At 36.0% G+C, this 16,289-nt stretch overlaps 1 protein-coding gene across 2 annotated transcripts; it reads left to right on the forward strand.

Annotated features, from left to right (window-relative positions):
• The first annotated feature begins 1,034 nt into the window (after nucleotides 1-1,034).
• On the forward strand, nucleotides 1,035-16,289 carry LOC121966495 (nuclear GTPase SLIP-GC-like). Of its 2 annotated transcripts, XM_088091006.1 has the most exons (23): nucleotides 1,035-1,140; nucleotides 2,124-2,205; nucleotides 2,687-2,799; nucleotides 3,094-3,141; nucleotides 3,886-3,919; nucleotides 5,595-5,687; nucleotides 7,482-7,572; nucleotides 8,142-8,358; nucleotides 8,528-8,755; nucleotides 10,246-10,452; nucleotides 10,571-10,746; nucleotides 11,857-11,950; nucleotides 12,040-12,127; nucleotides 12,317-12,438; nucleotides 13,422-13,592; nucleotides 13,685-13,839; nucleotides 14,031-14,154; nucleotides 14,394-14,502; nucleotides 14,615-14,748; nucleotides 15,053-15,134; nucleotides 15,267-15,348; nucleotides 15,437-15,496; nucleotides 15,580-16,289. In XM_088091006.1, the coding sequence occupies exons 2-22, from the start codon at nucleotides 2,139-2,141 to the stop codon at nucleotides 15,483-15,485; spliced, it is 2,484 nt and encodes an 827-aa protein (XP_087947132.1). In that variant the 5' UTR covers nucleotides 1,035-1,140; nucleotides 2,124-2,138; the 3' UTR covers nucleotides 15,486-15,496; nucleotides 15,580-16,289. The 2 variants fall into 2 exon arrangements, with proteins under 2 accessions (XP_087947132.1, XP_087947133.1); XM_088091007.1 differs by lacking the exon at nucleotides 3,094-3,141.

The raw sequence follows: 16,289 nt of genomic DNA on the forward strand, positions 1-16,289 counted from the left end.
AGTTCATTTTTATTTTATTTTTGGCTCATCTGTTATATCTCAAGATTAGTTCCTTCTCACGATAGATGGTTTGCTTTCGTTCTGCACCAGTTTGGGTCTGTTTTTGGTGTGTGCATATTAGTTGAAGCAATCAGTTGTTATTCGTTTTAGATAACTTCCACATCATTGTGGAGCAGGTGTGTTTGTGTGGCATCTCTATATTTCCATATTCGGTTTAATGCAGAAACCGAGGCCCTTTTGTTTTATCTGCTCTGGATCATGTCCAAAAGTCAGAAACTCTGTTATGAGCAAAAACTCAGTGCTGAACATCTACTAGCATTAATGTTCTGATGCATCAATGAAGATGTTCTCTCGCTGCGCTCTCAGGGTCTGTATTGGTGTAAACAATTTCTTAGCCTGTATAAACCCTGTCCTACATGTTTAACTGGTTTATTCATGCCTTTCTGTTGTAGCAACGGTTAGACTCATCAAACAAAATGATCTTTATATGTGCAGGGCGGGGACAATTATTTTAAAAGAGTCCAGTGAAAGAGTTTCAAGTGAACATTATGTTTTCCATTATGTTACTGCAAATATGCTTTTATACTTTTCAAATAAAAAAGGCCATGAGATGTCTATCTCTCAAAGAGGGGACCTGTATGCTGCAGGGAAAGTGTCCATCTCTAGTCTCTCACCTGAGTATTTGTTGTACACAAAGACTTTATTTCTTTAAAAATGGATAGTTGAACTTAAATTTTATCATTTGTTCTGTAATAGTATTAAAGAAATATTACTAACCACTGAATTGAGAATAAATAATATTTTCTGTGCAAATCAAAAGTAACTTGTGAATGACTAACGACTAAAATACCTGTTCCAGCTTGCGGGAGCAGTGCTGAGTAAGAACTTTAACACTCACATTGGTCTAAACTTGTGTCAAAGCCATTTCTATACCCCTATAAACTATGTCTTACATGTTTATTCATGTCTTGTTGTTGCAGCAATGGTTAGACTCATTAAAACCATGTGATCTCTGTCATGTGATCTCTTTCACCAAATGATCTTTATCTGTGCAGGGCAGGGCAGTTATTGTAAAAGAGTCCACTCAATGAGTATCGAGTAAAGAGTTCATGTACTTCATGAAAATTAAAGGAAAAAAACGTAAGTACATTTTAATTATCAAATACAATATTGATTCCATTGATTAATTAAGTTAATATTTTGCTGCACAAATGAGATATGGTTGTGCAGATTTTTGTTTAAAACAGCAGGCTGACTTATGACAATATAGTTATGTTGCCTTTTTCATTTACTGCACAAGCAAACAGAGGAAGAAAAAGTAGGAATATAATCTTTATGCTTTTAAGACCAATGATAGCCAATTGATAATGTCAGTCTCATAAAATTGTCCAAACTTTCAATTTGGAATCCTGGTTAAAAACAAAAATGCAAACTAACTAGAGCTGAAATTTCCACATCAGTAATAACTATTGAAGGATTTTGAAGTTCCTAATGCAGCAGAGGTTGGCAATTGTTTTCCTTTGTAAAATAGCAAACAGACAGCAAGCATGATTCCAAAAACATTTATTCAAACATAGCAAAAAGCACAGCTGAAAACACAATATATCCTAAAGACTGTGTGTGTGTGTGTGTGTGTGTGTGTGTGTGTGTGTGTGTGTGTCAGAGAGAGAGAGAAACAGAGAGAGAGAAAGCAGTGTGTCCACACAAAGACAAACTGGCTGACAAGGAAGTAACTACAAGGAAGAAGACGAGGATTAAGATCAATCCTCTGACGACATTAATGGTCTGGAGATCAGACCTTAATGAAATAAATAGTCTCCTAAATTTCCTGATTAGTTGTGGAGATATTTAAGTCTTGACCAAGGTTGTGGACAGACTTACAATCAGTACTGTGTTCTGTGGGAGATGTGAGCACATCTCTAATCAGATCAGCCATAAACATGCACCAAACACAATCTCATCCGTAGCATGCCATTAACTCACTGTCATCCAGCGTATGGAGAATATTATTATTTCTTTTCCTTCAATTAAATATTATTGATCATAACTGTCTCAAACATGTCAAGTAGTAATGGCTGATTTAAATACATAATTACTTGTTTATTATTCTTAACCTTTTACAGTTACAGCTCTTGGTCATGGATGATTTTGTTTGCGACAAATTAACTGAATGGGGTCTCAGTGAGTTGATACCGATATTCAAAGGTAAAGTATATTGTTCTTTTTGAGCACAAATATTATATTATGTTGATATGCCCTACTGAAGCATCTAGGTAACGACTAATACAGCAATACAAAATGCTGAAATGTCAATCCATACAATGTTGATGTATCACTGACAAACAGTTTTAAAAAAAGAAAGGGAGAGACCAATGTCAGATTGGCAATTGCTGTCTGTGTTCAGAGTACAAATGCATTACCAGTCCTTATACGTGATGCATTCATTGAAAAGAGTCACATCTTTTGGGTTATTGAGATGAAGATCAGAGCACAAGAAGCACTGAAACAAAGACAAAATGACATGAAATACAGTATATATGCATTTAGCTCATAGAACTAGACTCAGCTCTGTGATGCCATAATGCTCACACCTTTGTCACTTCTTATATAAGGATATCTGCAGCAAATTGAAATTAGTTTTAAGTTTTTGTATGGCCATGAATCAACTGAATATTTTGAATTACAGAAGAAAAAATTGACAAGGAAAGTTTTTACGAACTTGATGATGGAGAAATCAAAGAAGTGATCAAAAAATCGGGAATAAGGATGAAATTCAAGAAGAAATTCAAGTTATTAAAGGTAAGGTTCTGCACTATGAAGACAATTAACAAATACACAAATCTTGTTGAGAACAATACCATTTACTAGGATTCAACATTTTCTAACAGTGTAATACTAAGGAAAGATGACTGTTGAGTGTCTCTCACAGGTCGTCAAATACCAATGCTTTGGGTAGGTTGTTCATTCCAGCTACCCAAAACGTTGGTATTTGAAGATCTGTGAATGAGACCCAACAACCAGCTATTTTCCTCCAAGGTTATATACAGCACCTTTAACAGTTATTGATTTGCAACTATATTCTTTATTCATTAGGGGGAACAAAACATAACAAATCAGGAACCGGCTGATTTTTCTGCTCAAGTGAGTTAAACACAGTTTCATACAGTTACATGTTATCTAAGTCACAGTTCACTAGCTGGTCAAACAAGTTCGTAGCAAAGCAATATGTTTACAGTTATTTCTGGAGTGATATCCTACATATTCCTTAATTTGGGTAAGCTTCATGTGATGTGACATGTCGCCAGCTTCACATGGGGAAACAGAGCTTTGGAGAGCCCTGCGATGAGAGCAGGTAGGTGGGCAGGCAGCAGTTAGATCTGTGCAGAACAAAAACAAAGACATATCACAGACAACATAATAATAACATCCAACACACAAAGTTTAATCGTAATGGTTTGGGTGACAGGAGAAATACTTTCAAAATACTAAAGTTCAAGAATACAAAAATGTATATACAAATATACAGATTCTGCTGCCTATAGTGCAGAAGCTGCATTTTATTTAAAAATCGTGGAACTGCATTTTAGGCTATGAGGTGTGCAAAGACAGTCATCTTTGACTGAAGAATAGTCTCATAGGATTACAATGTTGACTGAAGAAAAAGGACACTGAATGTGATCACGTTAGCCCTTTTCGGGGCTCCATCTCCTAGGGTTTCACCAAACTCATACCAGACTGGTCGAAAACACTAATGCAAATTTCAGTGTTTCAATAGATAATTGTGTGTTTGAGCCTGAAGAGGCTTGTTAGAGGACAAAAGTCGTGGGAATGCATTTTCATGATCAAATAATATTTTAAAAGACAAATGTCAATGTTGATCCTCAGGATGGTCCATCCACCAGTGATGCAAGCGATAAAGGTGAGATGCACAGTATGTTAATGAATACATTTAGTGGTCACTTATGTTTTCAATACAGTAATATCTTGCTTTGACTAACCCACTATACTGACCAAAAATTTCAATGTAATGTTTTTGTTTTGCTTCCATTTTCACAGCTGTAAATTAAAGATCCAAGACTTTCTTTGTGCATTCAATAGATTTATGTTTTAACAAATTGTCGTCCCAAATTTGTTAAAATCTGTTTTAGTGAGATCTTTTACTTTTCCAAGATAATCAAACAGCAATTAAATTAAACAGCATTATTATTACAAAGGTGTGCATCTAAATGGTCACAATTAAAGTCCAATCTAAAATGCAGTTTGATCACACAACAATGCCACAGATGTCAGAAGTTTTGAGGGAGCAAGTCATTGGCCTGCTGACTACAGGAATGTCCACTTACTGAATGTTCATTTCACTACCATAAGATGTCTACAAAGATCTTTCCTTTAATTTGGCAGTACATCCAACTTGCCCCACAACACAGACCACTTCGCTGATGCAAAATTGATTTGCACAACTGAAGAATTTCTGCAAACAACTGTCAGAAACATGATCATCTGCCTGCTCATCATCCTCACAAGGGTCTTGACCTGACAGCAGCTCATCATTGTAACCAACTTGTACAATTGTGTGGCCGGAAATATATCAGAGACATCTTTAGAAAGTAAAATAAACAGTCATATCACAAGTAATCTGTTGGACATTCCTGCAACTAGCATGCCAAGGACACTCTTCCTGTATTTGCTGTTGTTACAAAATGGACCCAAGAGCAAGACCAGCAGACAATGAGGTAAAGGGGTAAAAAGCATTTATTGAAGAGTTTGCAGATGGAGGAAGTTGGCTGATAACGGTGATTTGATGGGGAGGCATAGGTGGTGAGAGGCTGAAGTAGAGGCATTTGAGCTGAAGCTGCACTCGAAAAAAAAATCGTCATGAATCCAACAATGAATGGTTCTTGCAACTTATCCAGAAAAAAAATACATTGGAACAGCTGAAAATACCAGTGTGAGATGCGGAAACAATCTTGCAGAATAGAAGAGTGAGCCCAGACCTTTGGTACTGCAGTCGATGAATGGAATGGGTAGCAGGTTTGCTGCACTTGATTAGCAGGACAAGCAACAGGATCGCATACAGAGCTCCACCGCCAGGGAGCCACGCCCAGCCTCTGAAAGAACACCCAGCAGAAAACACAGCCCAAAAAATGCAGGAAAAAAAAAGAATACCAATAAACAGACAAAATCCATCCACCACACCCTCAAAACTTATGGCACTGTGTCATGTGACCATCCCAAGTTACAGATGTATGTATATGTATAAGTACATGTATAGGAATGATAGGGTTTAATCAGCATGTTGATATGCCATACCTGTCAGATGGATGCACTATGTTGGAAAGGAGAGGTGCTGACTAGCACAGACTTTAACAAATTTGTAAAAAAAAAAATGGGAAAAATATTTCTAATGAATTTACAATAAAGTCTTAGACCATTAAATTAAGCCTGTGAAAAATGGGAGCAAAAGAAGTGTGTTGCATTTGAGCTTTTTTTCAGTACATTGAAACCGTTTTTTCAATATTGTTAGAGGCAAATGCAACAAACTTCTATTTTGCTTCATTTTTAATGACAAAATTTTTTTTTTAAAATCCAATAAGGGAAGAGAAAGTTGGATCCTATGGGCGAGTCGAGCACATGGCAATCACCAACTAGAAAAAAACGATGTGAACCAAGACCATCATCCTACTCAGGTATTGCTAATACTTTCTACATTTGTTTGATGTATTTTAAATTGAATAGCAAATTTCTATTTATATCTTGGCCTCTGAAAATATGTTATCATTGGCCGTCTGTTAAAATTTTTATCAGGACAACTCCAACAGTCAACAGCATACTTGTTAAACATAGCATATATGTATATTCAACCAAATGTATCTATAGCAATAAAACATACAGAATATGTCTAGGTCTGGTAACATAAATGCACTTTAGCCAAGGTTGCCCTTAAAATTGAGAAAAAAAATACTTTTATAAAATCACCATTAGAATTTCCTTGCATTGTGTTTGATCTTAGCTACATATATATATATATATATATATATATATATATATATATATATATATATATATATATATATATATATATATATATATATATATATATATATAATACATATAATGGTTGAAGACATTACAGCAACCTTATAACATAATCTGGGACTCTACAGGGCACTAAAATTAAAAATGAATACTGAATTATATCAAATGTTCGCAGAATGAATTTGTGTCATTTATGAGTCGACCTCCAGTCCCGTCATCTTTAAATCAATGGATTTTTTGGAATGTGTTTTGGTTAGATTCCTAAAATAAGGTCTGTGGTTAACTAAAGCTTAAGAGACTTTTACATTCTGTTCAGTGGCATAAGATATGCAAGTAAATACCCCACTGTCAACTTTGAAGCTTGTATGTGTCAAAAAAGAGTTTGCTAACAAGTAGCCAAAGGACACTGAAAAGCATCATCATGCTGAGCTGTGGTGGACATGGCTTTACAGTGTTGTCAAGGTGGCGACGTTGAGTCATGCAACTGTCACGTAGTTTATGTATTAACATTAGCTTTTACTTCTGGCGATGGCATTTAGGCTTCAAACAAACTAAAGGTACATTGTTCATTCAAATGTGTAAGTATCATAAATGTTTGTTTGCCTTTTTTCTGCAATGATCCAAAATCCATTGGAAAAATCCCATAGACTTTTTGACAAGGGACTCAGGGTGATGTTAACCTCCGTGTTGGTTCACCGAAAAACATCATCCCTGACTTTCTTTAGCCTAGCCACCTTATTCCTGAGGGCACTGCAATATAAATTATTATGGGTGTAACCTCCAGTGAGATAACAGAGCAGCAGTAAGATAAGCTAAACAGACTGTCTGTACATTGTCCCAGTGGCCTCTTATGTGTTCATTTTTGAAAGTACTTTGCTTTTCATTTAGCAGATACTTTGTTTTTTAAACATATGTTTTCTGAACATTAAATTATTATGTTCTAGAATGTCTGTAATGTAACTCACAACCAGACTACGCTAAATTTGTGGCTTTAACAACAGTGTGTTGAACATGCACCCAGAACAAAAAGGGATTGTTCCTTTAAACCGTGTTACAGTTTCTACATACACACCTACACACAAATAGAAATATTGTAAAGTAACAGATCATGTGATCCACGTTGAAAAACAAAAGTTATGTTATTAATTTAGTTATTGAATTAAACCCGGCACTAGTACTAAGTAAATCACTTAAATGCGACTTTTAACTGGGAGATGTTTTAAAGCCACATAGTCTTTATATCCCGTGCGGAATTTGACATAAGTTTGCCATAGTACAAAACAGATAATACACTCTAAAGCGTCCTGAAGTGACTGCTGTGTCTCTCACGCTTTAATATTAAGTTTATCCTTTTCTTCTCCCTTTTATATAACAAGACACCTCATTTTGCATTACTGTTTATACACTGGTTCCTTCTGAATACTTCTTTTCTTTTACTCTGACAGATCAAATAATACACTCTAGTGTGAAAGACATCATGAGAGTTGTCCATAACAAACTACCAAACCAGGACAACAACCTGATTAAGTTCCTGAAGTAAGTTTTAAGTTTTCCTTATTCCATATAGTTTGTTAGATTACATGGACGTGGTCTCACTCTGTCAAGTTGTGTCAGTCTTAATTTTGCTCTGAAATTAGTCTAATGCATGTTGTTTCACAACAATACATATTGATGTAAAACCCAATTCCCCAAAAGTGTTTTTAGACACTGTCTAAAATGTAAATAAAATCTAATCATCCAAGGCACACCTGGAGAGTAGTCATGTGGGTTAATAACAGTCTTGATATGTGACACCTGCCAGGTGCCCATTCTTGCTGGACAGGTACCGCAATAATTTATCAGAGCTTACTGACTGAAATCAGCTGCCTGCTGTGTCCAGCAGTAAACCTGATGAGTGGGCCAAAAAAGTGAAGCTGCAGGCTGTAGAACTGAAACTATGAGCAAAAGACAATATAAAGCCCTCTGAAGCTGAAGGGGAGATCTATACGATAACTCTGTGTGGTTCTTGAGGAGGCTGGTCATACTGTTGACATTTTTCAATTTGGACATTTTCTTTCAGTGTATGTTTATTTTCCAAATAAATCAAAAAACCTCTTGTACAACAGGAAGAAGATTGATGACTTGGAGACAGACAAGAGGGAGCTGATCGGTGTCTTTGGCAGAACTGGAGCTGGAAAGAGCTCTTTGATAAATGCTGTCATTGGAGAGAAGAATCTCTTGCCCTCTGGAAGTATCAAAGCATGTACCTCAGTCATGATTAAAGTGGAGGCCAACATGCTGAACCAAAAATATGAGGCAGAAATTGAGTTTATTTCACAAGAGGTAGGCTAAAATAAGTTTAATATGATTGTTTAATATTGTGTTTAATATGATGATGAATATGATTATATCCACTTGAAGCAATAAAAAACAGCTGCGAAAATATATTTGCTTTTTGTATCAGACGAATTCAGACCTAATAAATGAGTTAAATTGTTTTTATTATTTTTAGGCGTGGGAAGATGAGATGTGGTCTTTGTTTAATTTCCTACGGGATAATGAAGACGAACAAAATGATCTGGAAGATGACGATGAGTATCGTGACACTGTTGAAAAGCTTTCTGCAGTGTATGGAGAAGAATGGAAAAACAAATCCCCTGAAAACCTCATGGAAAACAAATATTTTAGAGAAATTTTAGAGTTTCTCAATTCAAAGACAAAGCTTTTGACATGTGAATCAGTAAGTAAAAGGAAAAATCTCATATCACCTAAACATTCTTGCCTGTCTGATGGAGTGGAATGTTATGAATTTTCAGTTTTTTACATTTGTAATTTACATAACGTCGTGCTATTTTAGGTTTGGTTAGTTCAACAACTACTGTAAATGTAAAATCAGTTAGCAAAAAGTACTTTTTTTGGAGGACAAGGGATCTTTAGAAGGAGATAGCAGGTCAACAGTAAAAGTCCCACAGAAGTGCTGGAAGTGGAAAACTGCAAACCCAAAAATCATTTTGAGATGCAGCTTAGCACTGTGTGTCAATTATTTCCAGTCATAAATCCCAATAAACATTGTGTTTTGGTAAGGCATCATTTCAAACTTTGATGGCTTAGAGTGTACAGTGGCTTAGAACATTATGATGGAGGCCATTCCCATGCTCAGTAATGTCTCATAGGTTGTTGCAGCAATGTTTGGGTTGTTTTGGCATTTTTGACCACTCCAGAACTGATAAAAATTGTCACAAATCCCTCAAAAACACCACATTAAGACCTGGAGGAACACCATAGATAAACCCATGCTGTGATTTGGTATGAAAAACTTATGATATTTTGAGATTTCAGTAAGAATTGCATTTTTTAGCACTTGGATGGCAAGCACCTCTGTTCTAGAAACTGCAGAGAAACCCCCTTATTGTCAATAATGTCAATAATCAGCTTTTCAGTTTACGCATTTCCAAGACTTTTTAGGGACACAAGTGCAAAAATGTCAAAATACAGAAGGTCAAAATAACAAATTTGTACTGCATAGTTTTTGCCTGAAAACTGCATTTAACTTGCATAAAGCTGGCATTTCATTTCGATATCTTGAGGTGAGAGGTCAAGGGAACTCCGTGAAAACTGCTGTAACTGCTTTGATGAAATCAATTTGCAACCTTACTTCCCAGCATGTCAGCATGGAGTACCACAAGTATCAGAACTTGTGATCACCAGGTGGTCCCAAAAACTCATTTTGCCAGTGCATTGAAATATTAATGCTTCTAAAAAAAAAAGACAGAGCTGAGGTGATTGTGTTTGGTGATCATAATGAAATACATAATATTATTGCATGACAGATGAGGTATTTGGGTGTTGGGGATGGGATCAAAATTTGGCCAGTCCACAGGCTGCTTCAAGCAAACGAGAAAGTCAAAGAAAGTCGAAGTTTATAAGTTGCCCCATTGGCCCATTAGCAAAAAGAGAAATAAAAAAATTGTAATAAAAACTTAGATACAGAATCCTTAAACAGGAAACACTTTTAACCAAAACTGAATTTTGTCTCCACTTCAGGTTTACTTTTTACTATTTATTATCTAATTTTACCTGCTTTCAGTCAGTGTTTAATTGCCCCTTTTTTCATCTTATCCTGCTCTAATAATCTTGTGCAATTTGTTATGCACATTGAGCATTGAGAGTTTGTGCATGTAAATGAAATCACTTTGCATTGACTTGAGCTGATTTTATTGTCAATTGCAGGCTAAAGAGCTGTCTGCAAAATTTGTCAAATACACAAGAAGTGAATCGAAAGACGGAGACACAAAAGGAGTAACGAGGTGGTATTGGCCTCTAGTGAAGTGTGTGACTGTGAGGGTGCCTAATAATGAGCTTCTTCAGCATGTCACACTTGTGGATCTTCCTGGAAATGGGGACCGTAACAAGAGCAGAGACAAGATGTGGAGAGAGGTCGTTTATTTACATGCAATGCTGTTTATTGTGCCTTACCGGTTATCTGAAAACTTACTATGAGCATAAGCACTGATAATTGTTTATTTATTATTAACTTTCTGCTATGCCTCTTCAGGTTGTTGGGAGGTGCTCTACGGTGTGGATTGTGACTGATATTAATCGAGCAGCAGCAGAGAAAGAACCATGGGAGATCCTGGAAAGTGCTTGCAGCCTCATTGGAAATGGTGGCGAGTGTCTGCAGATCCACTTCATCTGCACCAAGTCAGATCTTATTGAAGATGCAGATGATCAGTAAGTGATCTTAAATGCTAAAAGTGGATAGTTTAACATAACATCCAAAGTAGACACTGAGGAATGTGGTGGCCAAGAGCTCAAAAGGAAACAGGCAAATGCTCATATAATATTGTCAAAGCAGAGGTGGTACTGGTAGCATGGGCACATTATGAAACAGCAGTCCCCTGGGCATAGATATGCAAAAGGCCCCACCACCTCTCTCACACAGAAGCAAGACACAGATTGTATTTATTTATTTAGCTGACATCCAGGTTATGGTACTAAAATCGTATTGCACTGTTTTCTGCATTTGCAGAAAATGTAGACTAGTGTTTTTAAATTAGTAATGAGTCTCTCCATTTACTTGTGTTTTTAGTTTATACATAACACTATATTTTGTAGACCCCAAAGCTTCCAAAAGTTTGGTAGGAAGGAACTGATATCTCACTGTAAATTCATAGGAAATGTATTGGAACAATGTTATGTGTAATTTGATGCTCTTAAAGGGAAATGGAGACATTGTTTGATTCATACACTTCCAGTTAATTAATTAGTTAAGTGAATTGTTAGTGTAACCTCTACAGACATTAAATCAGTGAGCTGAACATGAAAGATATTACGATTGCCTCTAAAACATGTAGTTCCAAATAATAGGCTGATAAATAAATAATGAATAGTTACTTGGCTTAAAATGATTTGTAGCCACAAAGAACAGGGAGAGATGGAGGTGGCTGATTTGCTGTGGTGTCCCATGAAAGAAAGGGAAATGCTGAAAGGAGAAGAAGAAGAAGACTTGGCTTAAAATGAGTTACTGTGAGGAAAAACCTTTGGAAATCAAAAAGTTCTTAGAAACTCAACACAACTTGTTTTACGTTGTTTTTATTGTCCATATAATGATTACCAAATGTAGTTTTTCCAGAATTTTTTTGTTAAATCAAAACATAAAAAATAAGTGTTACCTTTTTCAGTGTGAACAACAGACCTGATAACAAAATAATTGAATTCTGAAACATAAGATGAGGACTGTGTGAAGAAAAAGGTTGTATTTCCAGGGTTAGGGTTAGGGTTAGGTTTAATTCCCTCAAAAACTGTATGTGATTCCACTTAATGAAATATAATTTCTCACAGTTCAGCAGATGGTCATCGTGGTTTCATATTTAAAAGAAACATGCAAGCCAAAGATGAAGTGCACAAAGAATTCAGAAAACTCAGCAAGGTTAAGGTGAGTTTTATAGACTAACACACAAGTATGTAACACATAGATTTTTCTAAAATTGCAAGCTTGACCTAAAATCAAATCTGTTGTCCCAGAAACATTTCAGTGATGAATGTTTCAAAGTGTTCACAGTGAGCTCCAAAGAGTTTCTTAAGCCAAAAAGTCTGCAACAAGAGGAAACTGGTAGGTGAAGTCTCGATAAATAAACACTCTGTGGCGAACAAAAAATGTATAGCTCTGATAAGTATTGCATTTTATTTTTAAGTTTATTTTATCAACTGTTAGTCAAACAAAAATGACCAAATGGAATTTAACATTTGAATGTAAATATGAAGTGTAAGTATTTAAGATATATTATGTAAAATTTTACAGAAATACCTGAACTTCAGGCATCTCTGCAAGATCTCAACGCTTGTCACTCAGAGACATTAAACTACGTGTCTGGAGCTCATGGGATTCTCTCTCTGATTCAAGGGGCCAGATGCAGAGATGTGGTAAGATCACATAAGGCTGAGTGTGCGTATATGAGGAGAGAACATAAATGCGCTCAACGTCTTTTTGCAGATTACTCCAATGTTATTGGGCGGCCACTCTCTGAACTTTTCAGGGAGGTGCTGGTGCCACCACTGTCGCTCCTTGTCAGGCGATCAGTCATACGTTAGATGGGGCAGGACTCCAATCAGAAATGAAAGGAAATGTAGGAGAAGCTTTAGGCTGTTTCTATCAATCCCAGACTGTATGAAATGTCAGACAGAAACTATCACAAGAAAGACACAAAAACCCATTTGTGGGATCAGGGGCCTGTTCCACCAACTGCACTAAGAAGATGAGGAATTTAAGTCGAACACTTGACTTGAATAAACTTGACAAATCAGTCACGGCAAAAGCAGAGACCTTTACTTACTTCATTCAAAAACCTTACACGCACAATAACAAGACTAAGTTGTTTTTATTTATATTTTCTAAACTCTCTTTATGAGTGTCGTTCTTTTATCACCATATGCATTGAAAGCTTGTTGTTAGCTGTGTAGTGAACCCATTTGCTCGGAGCACTTTTTAAAAAAAACCTGCCTCAACACCCTGCCAACCCCTGCTGCCAGAGAAAACACTGTATGGATACACGCCTGAATTAAATTTCTTGATGTTAATATTGACAGGAATTTTGTTCACAGCAAATAATTCAGCTAACATTAGCTAACATAGTTAACAATCAAATAAAGTGGTGAACATGTAAACAAGTCAAAGACAGACTTCTTACCCTACAGAAATTTTAGACATCAAGATTTTTAATTTACAGAATTTTTTGGTTGTCATAGAAGCTGCACAACAACAGTCATGAAATGGTGGTCATATTAAACATCAACAGAATTTTGATAAATAAATCATGAAGAATAAATACTGTCTTGAAAGAAAACATATCAGTTGTACAGTACAGTTTCACTGCTTTAAATGCTGATTGTGATGTTTTTGATTTCAGACTGACATAACAAATGTCTGCAGAGACCTGGATGAAAAGTTGAGTCAAGAACTTGATAAAGTCAGAAAGCCAATGCAAGAGACTTATGATGCCTTTGAAAAGTGCCTTAATGGGGGAGTTGAAAATTCAAAATGTTTATGTGAAAAACACTTGAAGTCAGTCTTAAAACCTGTACGTATCTGAATCAAAATTACATCAAAGCAACTGATTTTGCATTTCTTACGAATTTATCTTTAATTTTTTTTTTTTTTTTTAATTTTCAGAGCATGAAGGGTGGCGCTTTTCACAGGATACTGAAGTGTTTGGTTCAGAAAGGCGGCACCCACAAACCAAAGAAAGGAAAACAAATAAACCTTAATATGGACTTAGCTTCATGCCTGACTGACAGCATTGACGAGGAATTCAAGAAGACTTTCCCGTAAGAATTGACTCAATGAAGACATAAAACCTTATTTTGGCCCATGTTAATTAAATAATAAGAATGTACAAATTCTTCAATATACAGTTATACATATTATGTCATCTAACACATATATGCAAAGTACATTATTAAAATACAACATTTTAGTGCTTCTTATAAAACATTTCAAATTGTTTACATTGTTTCAGAAATGCAGGAAACAGTGGACCATTCAAGGGGGTCATCAGTTCCTTTTCACTTGGCACAGAGACGATGATGAGAGAGGGGAAGTACAAAGATGTTGAACTGCAACTGATATTTCTCAAGACAGAGGTAAAAGATCCATCCCATCCATTAATCCATTCAAGCTGTTTGTCCAGGTCAGGGTGACTAATGAATGGAAACTTAGAAAAGGATCCAATGATTTGCAAATTCTGTCTTTCAATAAAAAGCCAAGTCCCTATCAGTTCATTCTCAGTTCATTTTATGGAAACCATGAGCACCAGATAGATAGATAGATAGATAGATAGAAAGATAGATGATGTGTATATTTTGTGTTCTCTTTCTCTAAGGAAGAAAAACTAAAGTCAAAACTCACCAAAAGCATCCGGGAGCGAAAGAAAACGATCTACAGCAGTCTGACCACGACAATCGAAGAAAACATGCAAGAATGCTACAGAAGTAAAAAAGAAGTCTATGACATATAAAACCTGACACTATGTTACAACATATTTACATTCATCGTGATTGTGCAGAAAAATTTGATTGACATAATTTTTCCGCTCTGTTGTAGAAGCAGCAGACATTAGAGGAAAAGATTCACTACAAAAGATGAGAAGCACTATTGAGACGCATGTTTATGAGTCAAAGAACATCATGTTTCAGCGGGCTAAATATAACATGCTGGGAAAGCTGGAAGAATTGATGGTTTGTCATATTTTATCATACTTAATACAAAGAGGACACAGTAAAACATGTTGTGCTGCACATCTTTATCTTTATCCACAATTCTCATCATTTACATAAAAGCCTTTCCTATATTCCAGTGAAATGTGCATCATTTGGAAAACTGCTTTTACTACTAAAACACTGTGGGCATCTGAGAGATTAACATGTACTATATGTATACTCTATGTACCACTATGTACTACTGAACACAGTGTATCTAGTGCATAAATGTACAATTCTAATGCTACTGTGATGTCCTCATTAAATAAACTAACAAATTTAGGAGGAGATCCTGCAGGAAATGAGAAAAACAATGCAGGAATCAATCGAGCTGTCACTCAAGGCAGATGATAACTCACTCCCAGGTAAATGAAATGTGTCAAAATAGAAATATGATAATTGCAAAGTAAATATTTCATTGAAATTAATGTCACCAGATTTCCAATAATGTAAGAATTAATAGTGCACTTGTGAACAAAACGTTTTTGGTGTTTTAGATGTTTTAGAGCACTTCAAGGTGGTGAAGAACTACAAGACTGAACTGGAGGGAAGCCCAAATGAAGAACCATCACTAACTGAGTAAAACTTTTATTAAATTGTCCACATAATCTTTTGAGTACATGCGACCTGTTCTGAATAATGCTAACAATGCTTTTAATTACACTAGTGTCGATGCACCTGGTCCAGCAGCTGCAGAGTCCATGATGTGTGCATGATGAGTGCAAAGGTAAGCTTTAGTGAAAGTGATAATCCATGTCGATGGTAGGATAGATGATATGACAGCCCACGTGTTTCTAACTGATGTTTCAGGTTTGCTCAGTGGAGAGAATCAGCAGACGTCTGATAATCCGCTGAGGGTTCCTGCGATCACGCTGATCAGAGATGTGATGCCTCTGGTTTGGATCTAAATCATTTTTGTCAAGTTATTTTTTTTTTTTTTCTCTTTGAGTTTGTTTTAGTGTGTACTTTCAGTTTGCTTGTTGGGGGAGGTGTGTGTGTGTGTGTGTGTGTGTGTGTGTGTGTGTGTGTGTGTGTGTGTGTGTGTGTGTGTGTGTGCGTGCGTGCGTGTGTGTGTGTGTGTGGCTTTCATGTAACAAAGCCCATCAGTTGGATTCAAACTATACTGATCAGCTGGGATCAGCATGCTTAAATTTACAGGTTACTAACAGTAACGTTGAACCTTAATTACAGTACATACTATAGGCTGGATTTCACATAGACTTTTCAAAGAATGATCTTGATCTTTTTTCTTTCCATGCTTAAGGACAAAACTGTTCACTTGTCTGCTTACTGTAAAACAATTGTTTGTGTGCATGTTCATTAATATATAGACAATATTAGAGAAATTGAGACAACAGAGAAAAATAGATCACAGCAATATATCAGCTTATCTGTTATGTCATTATTTACTGAACAAGAGTTTGAGAGGTTTTATTCTACACTTTTTCTAAAGCATGAATGTGTGTAATATGGTATACTGTCCAGTACACCTCAATAAAGTTTACTTTTGAGACAAAGTG

Source organism: Plectropomus leopardus, chromosome 18 (genome assembly GCF_026936395.1).
Source record: "Plectropomus leopardus strain MGB_pleo_1.0 chromosome 18, ASM2693639v1, whole genome shotgun sequence".
Classification (NCBI taxonomy): domain Eukaryota; kingdom Metazoa; phylum Chordata; class Actinopteri; order Perciformes; family Serranidae; genus Plectropomus; species Plectropomus leopardus.

What these genes read in the sequence shown, in the direction of transcription:
- LOC121966495 (XM_088091006.1), top strand. Translation starts at nt 2,139, where the DNA reads ATGGATGATTTTGTTTGCGACAAATTAACTGAATGGGGTCTCAGTGAG. An exon ending in CAGTGATGCAAGCGATAAAG is followed by an intron (nt 3,920 to 5,594) that starts GTGAGATGCACA and finishes AAATCCAATAAG; the next exon opens with GGAAGAGAAAGTTGGATCCT. An exon ending in ATTGAAGATGCAGATGATCA is followed by an intron (nt 10,747 to 11,856) that starts GTAAGTGATCTT and finishes AATTTCTCACAG; the next exon opens with TTCAGCAGATGGTCATCGTG.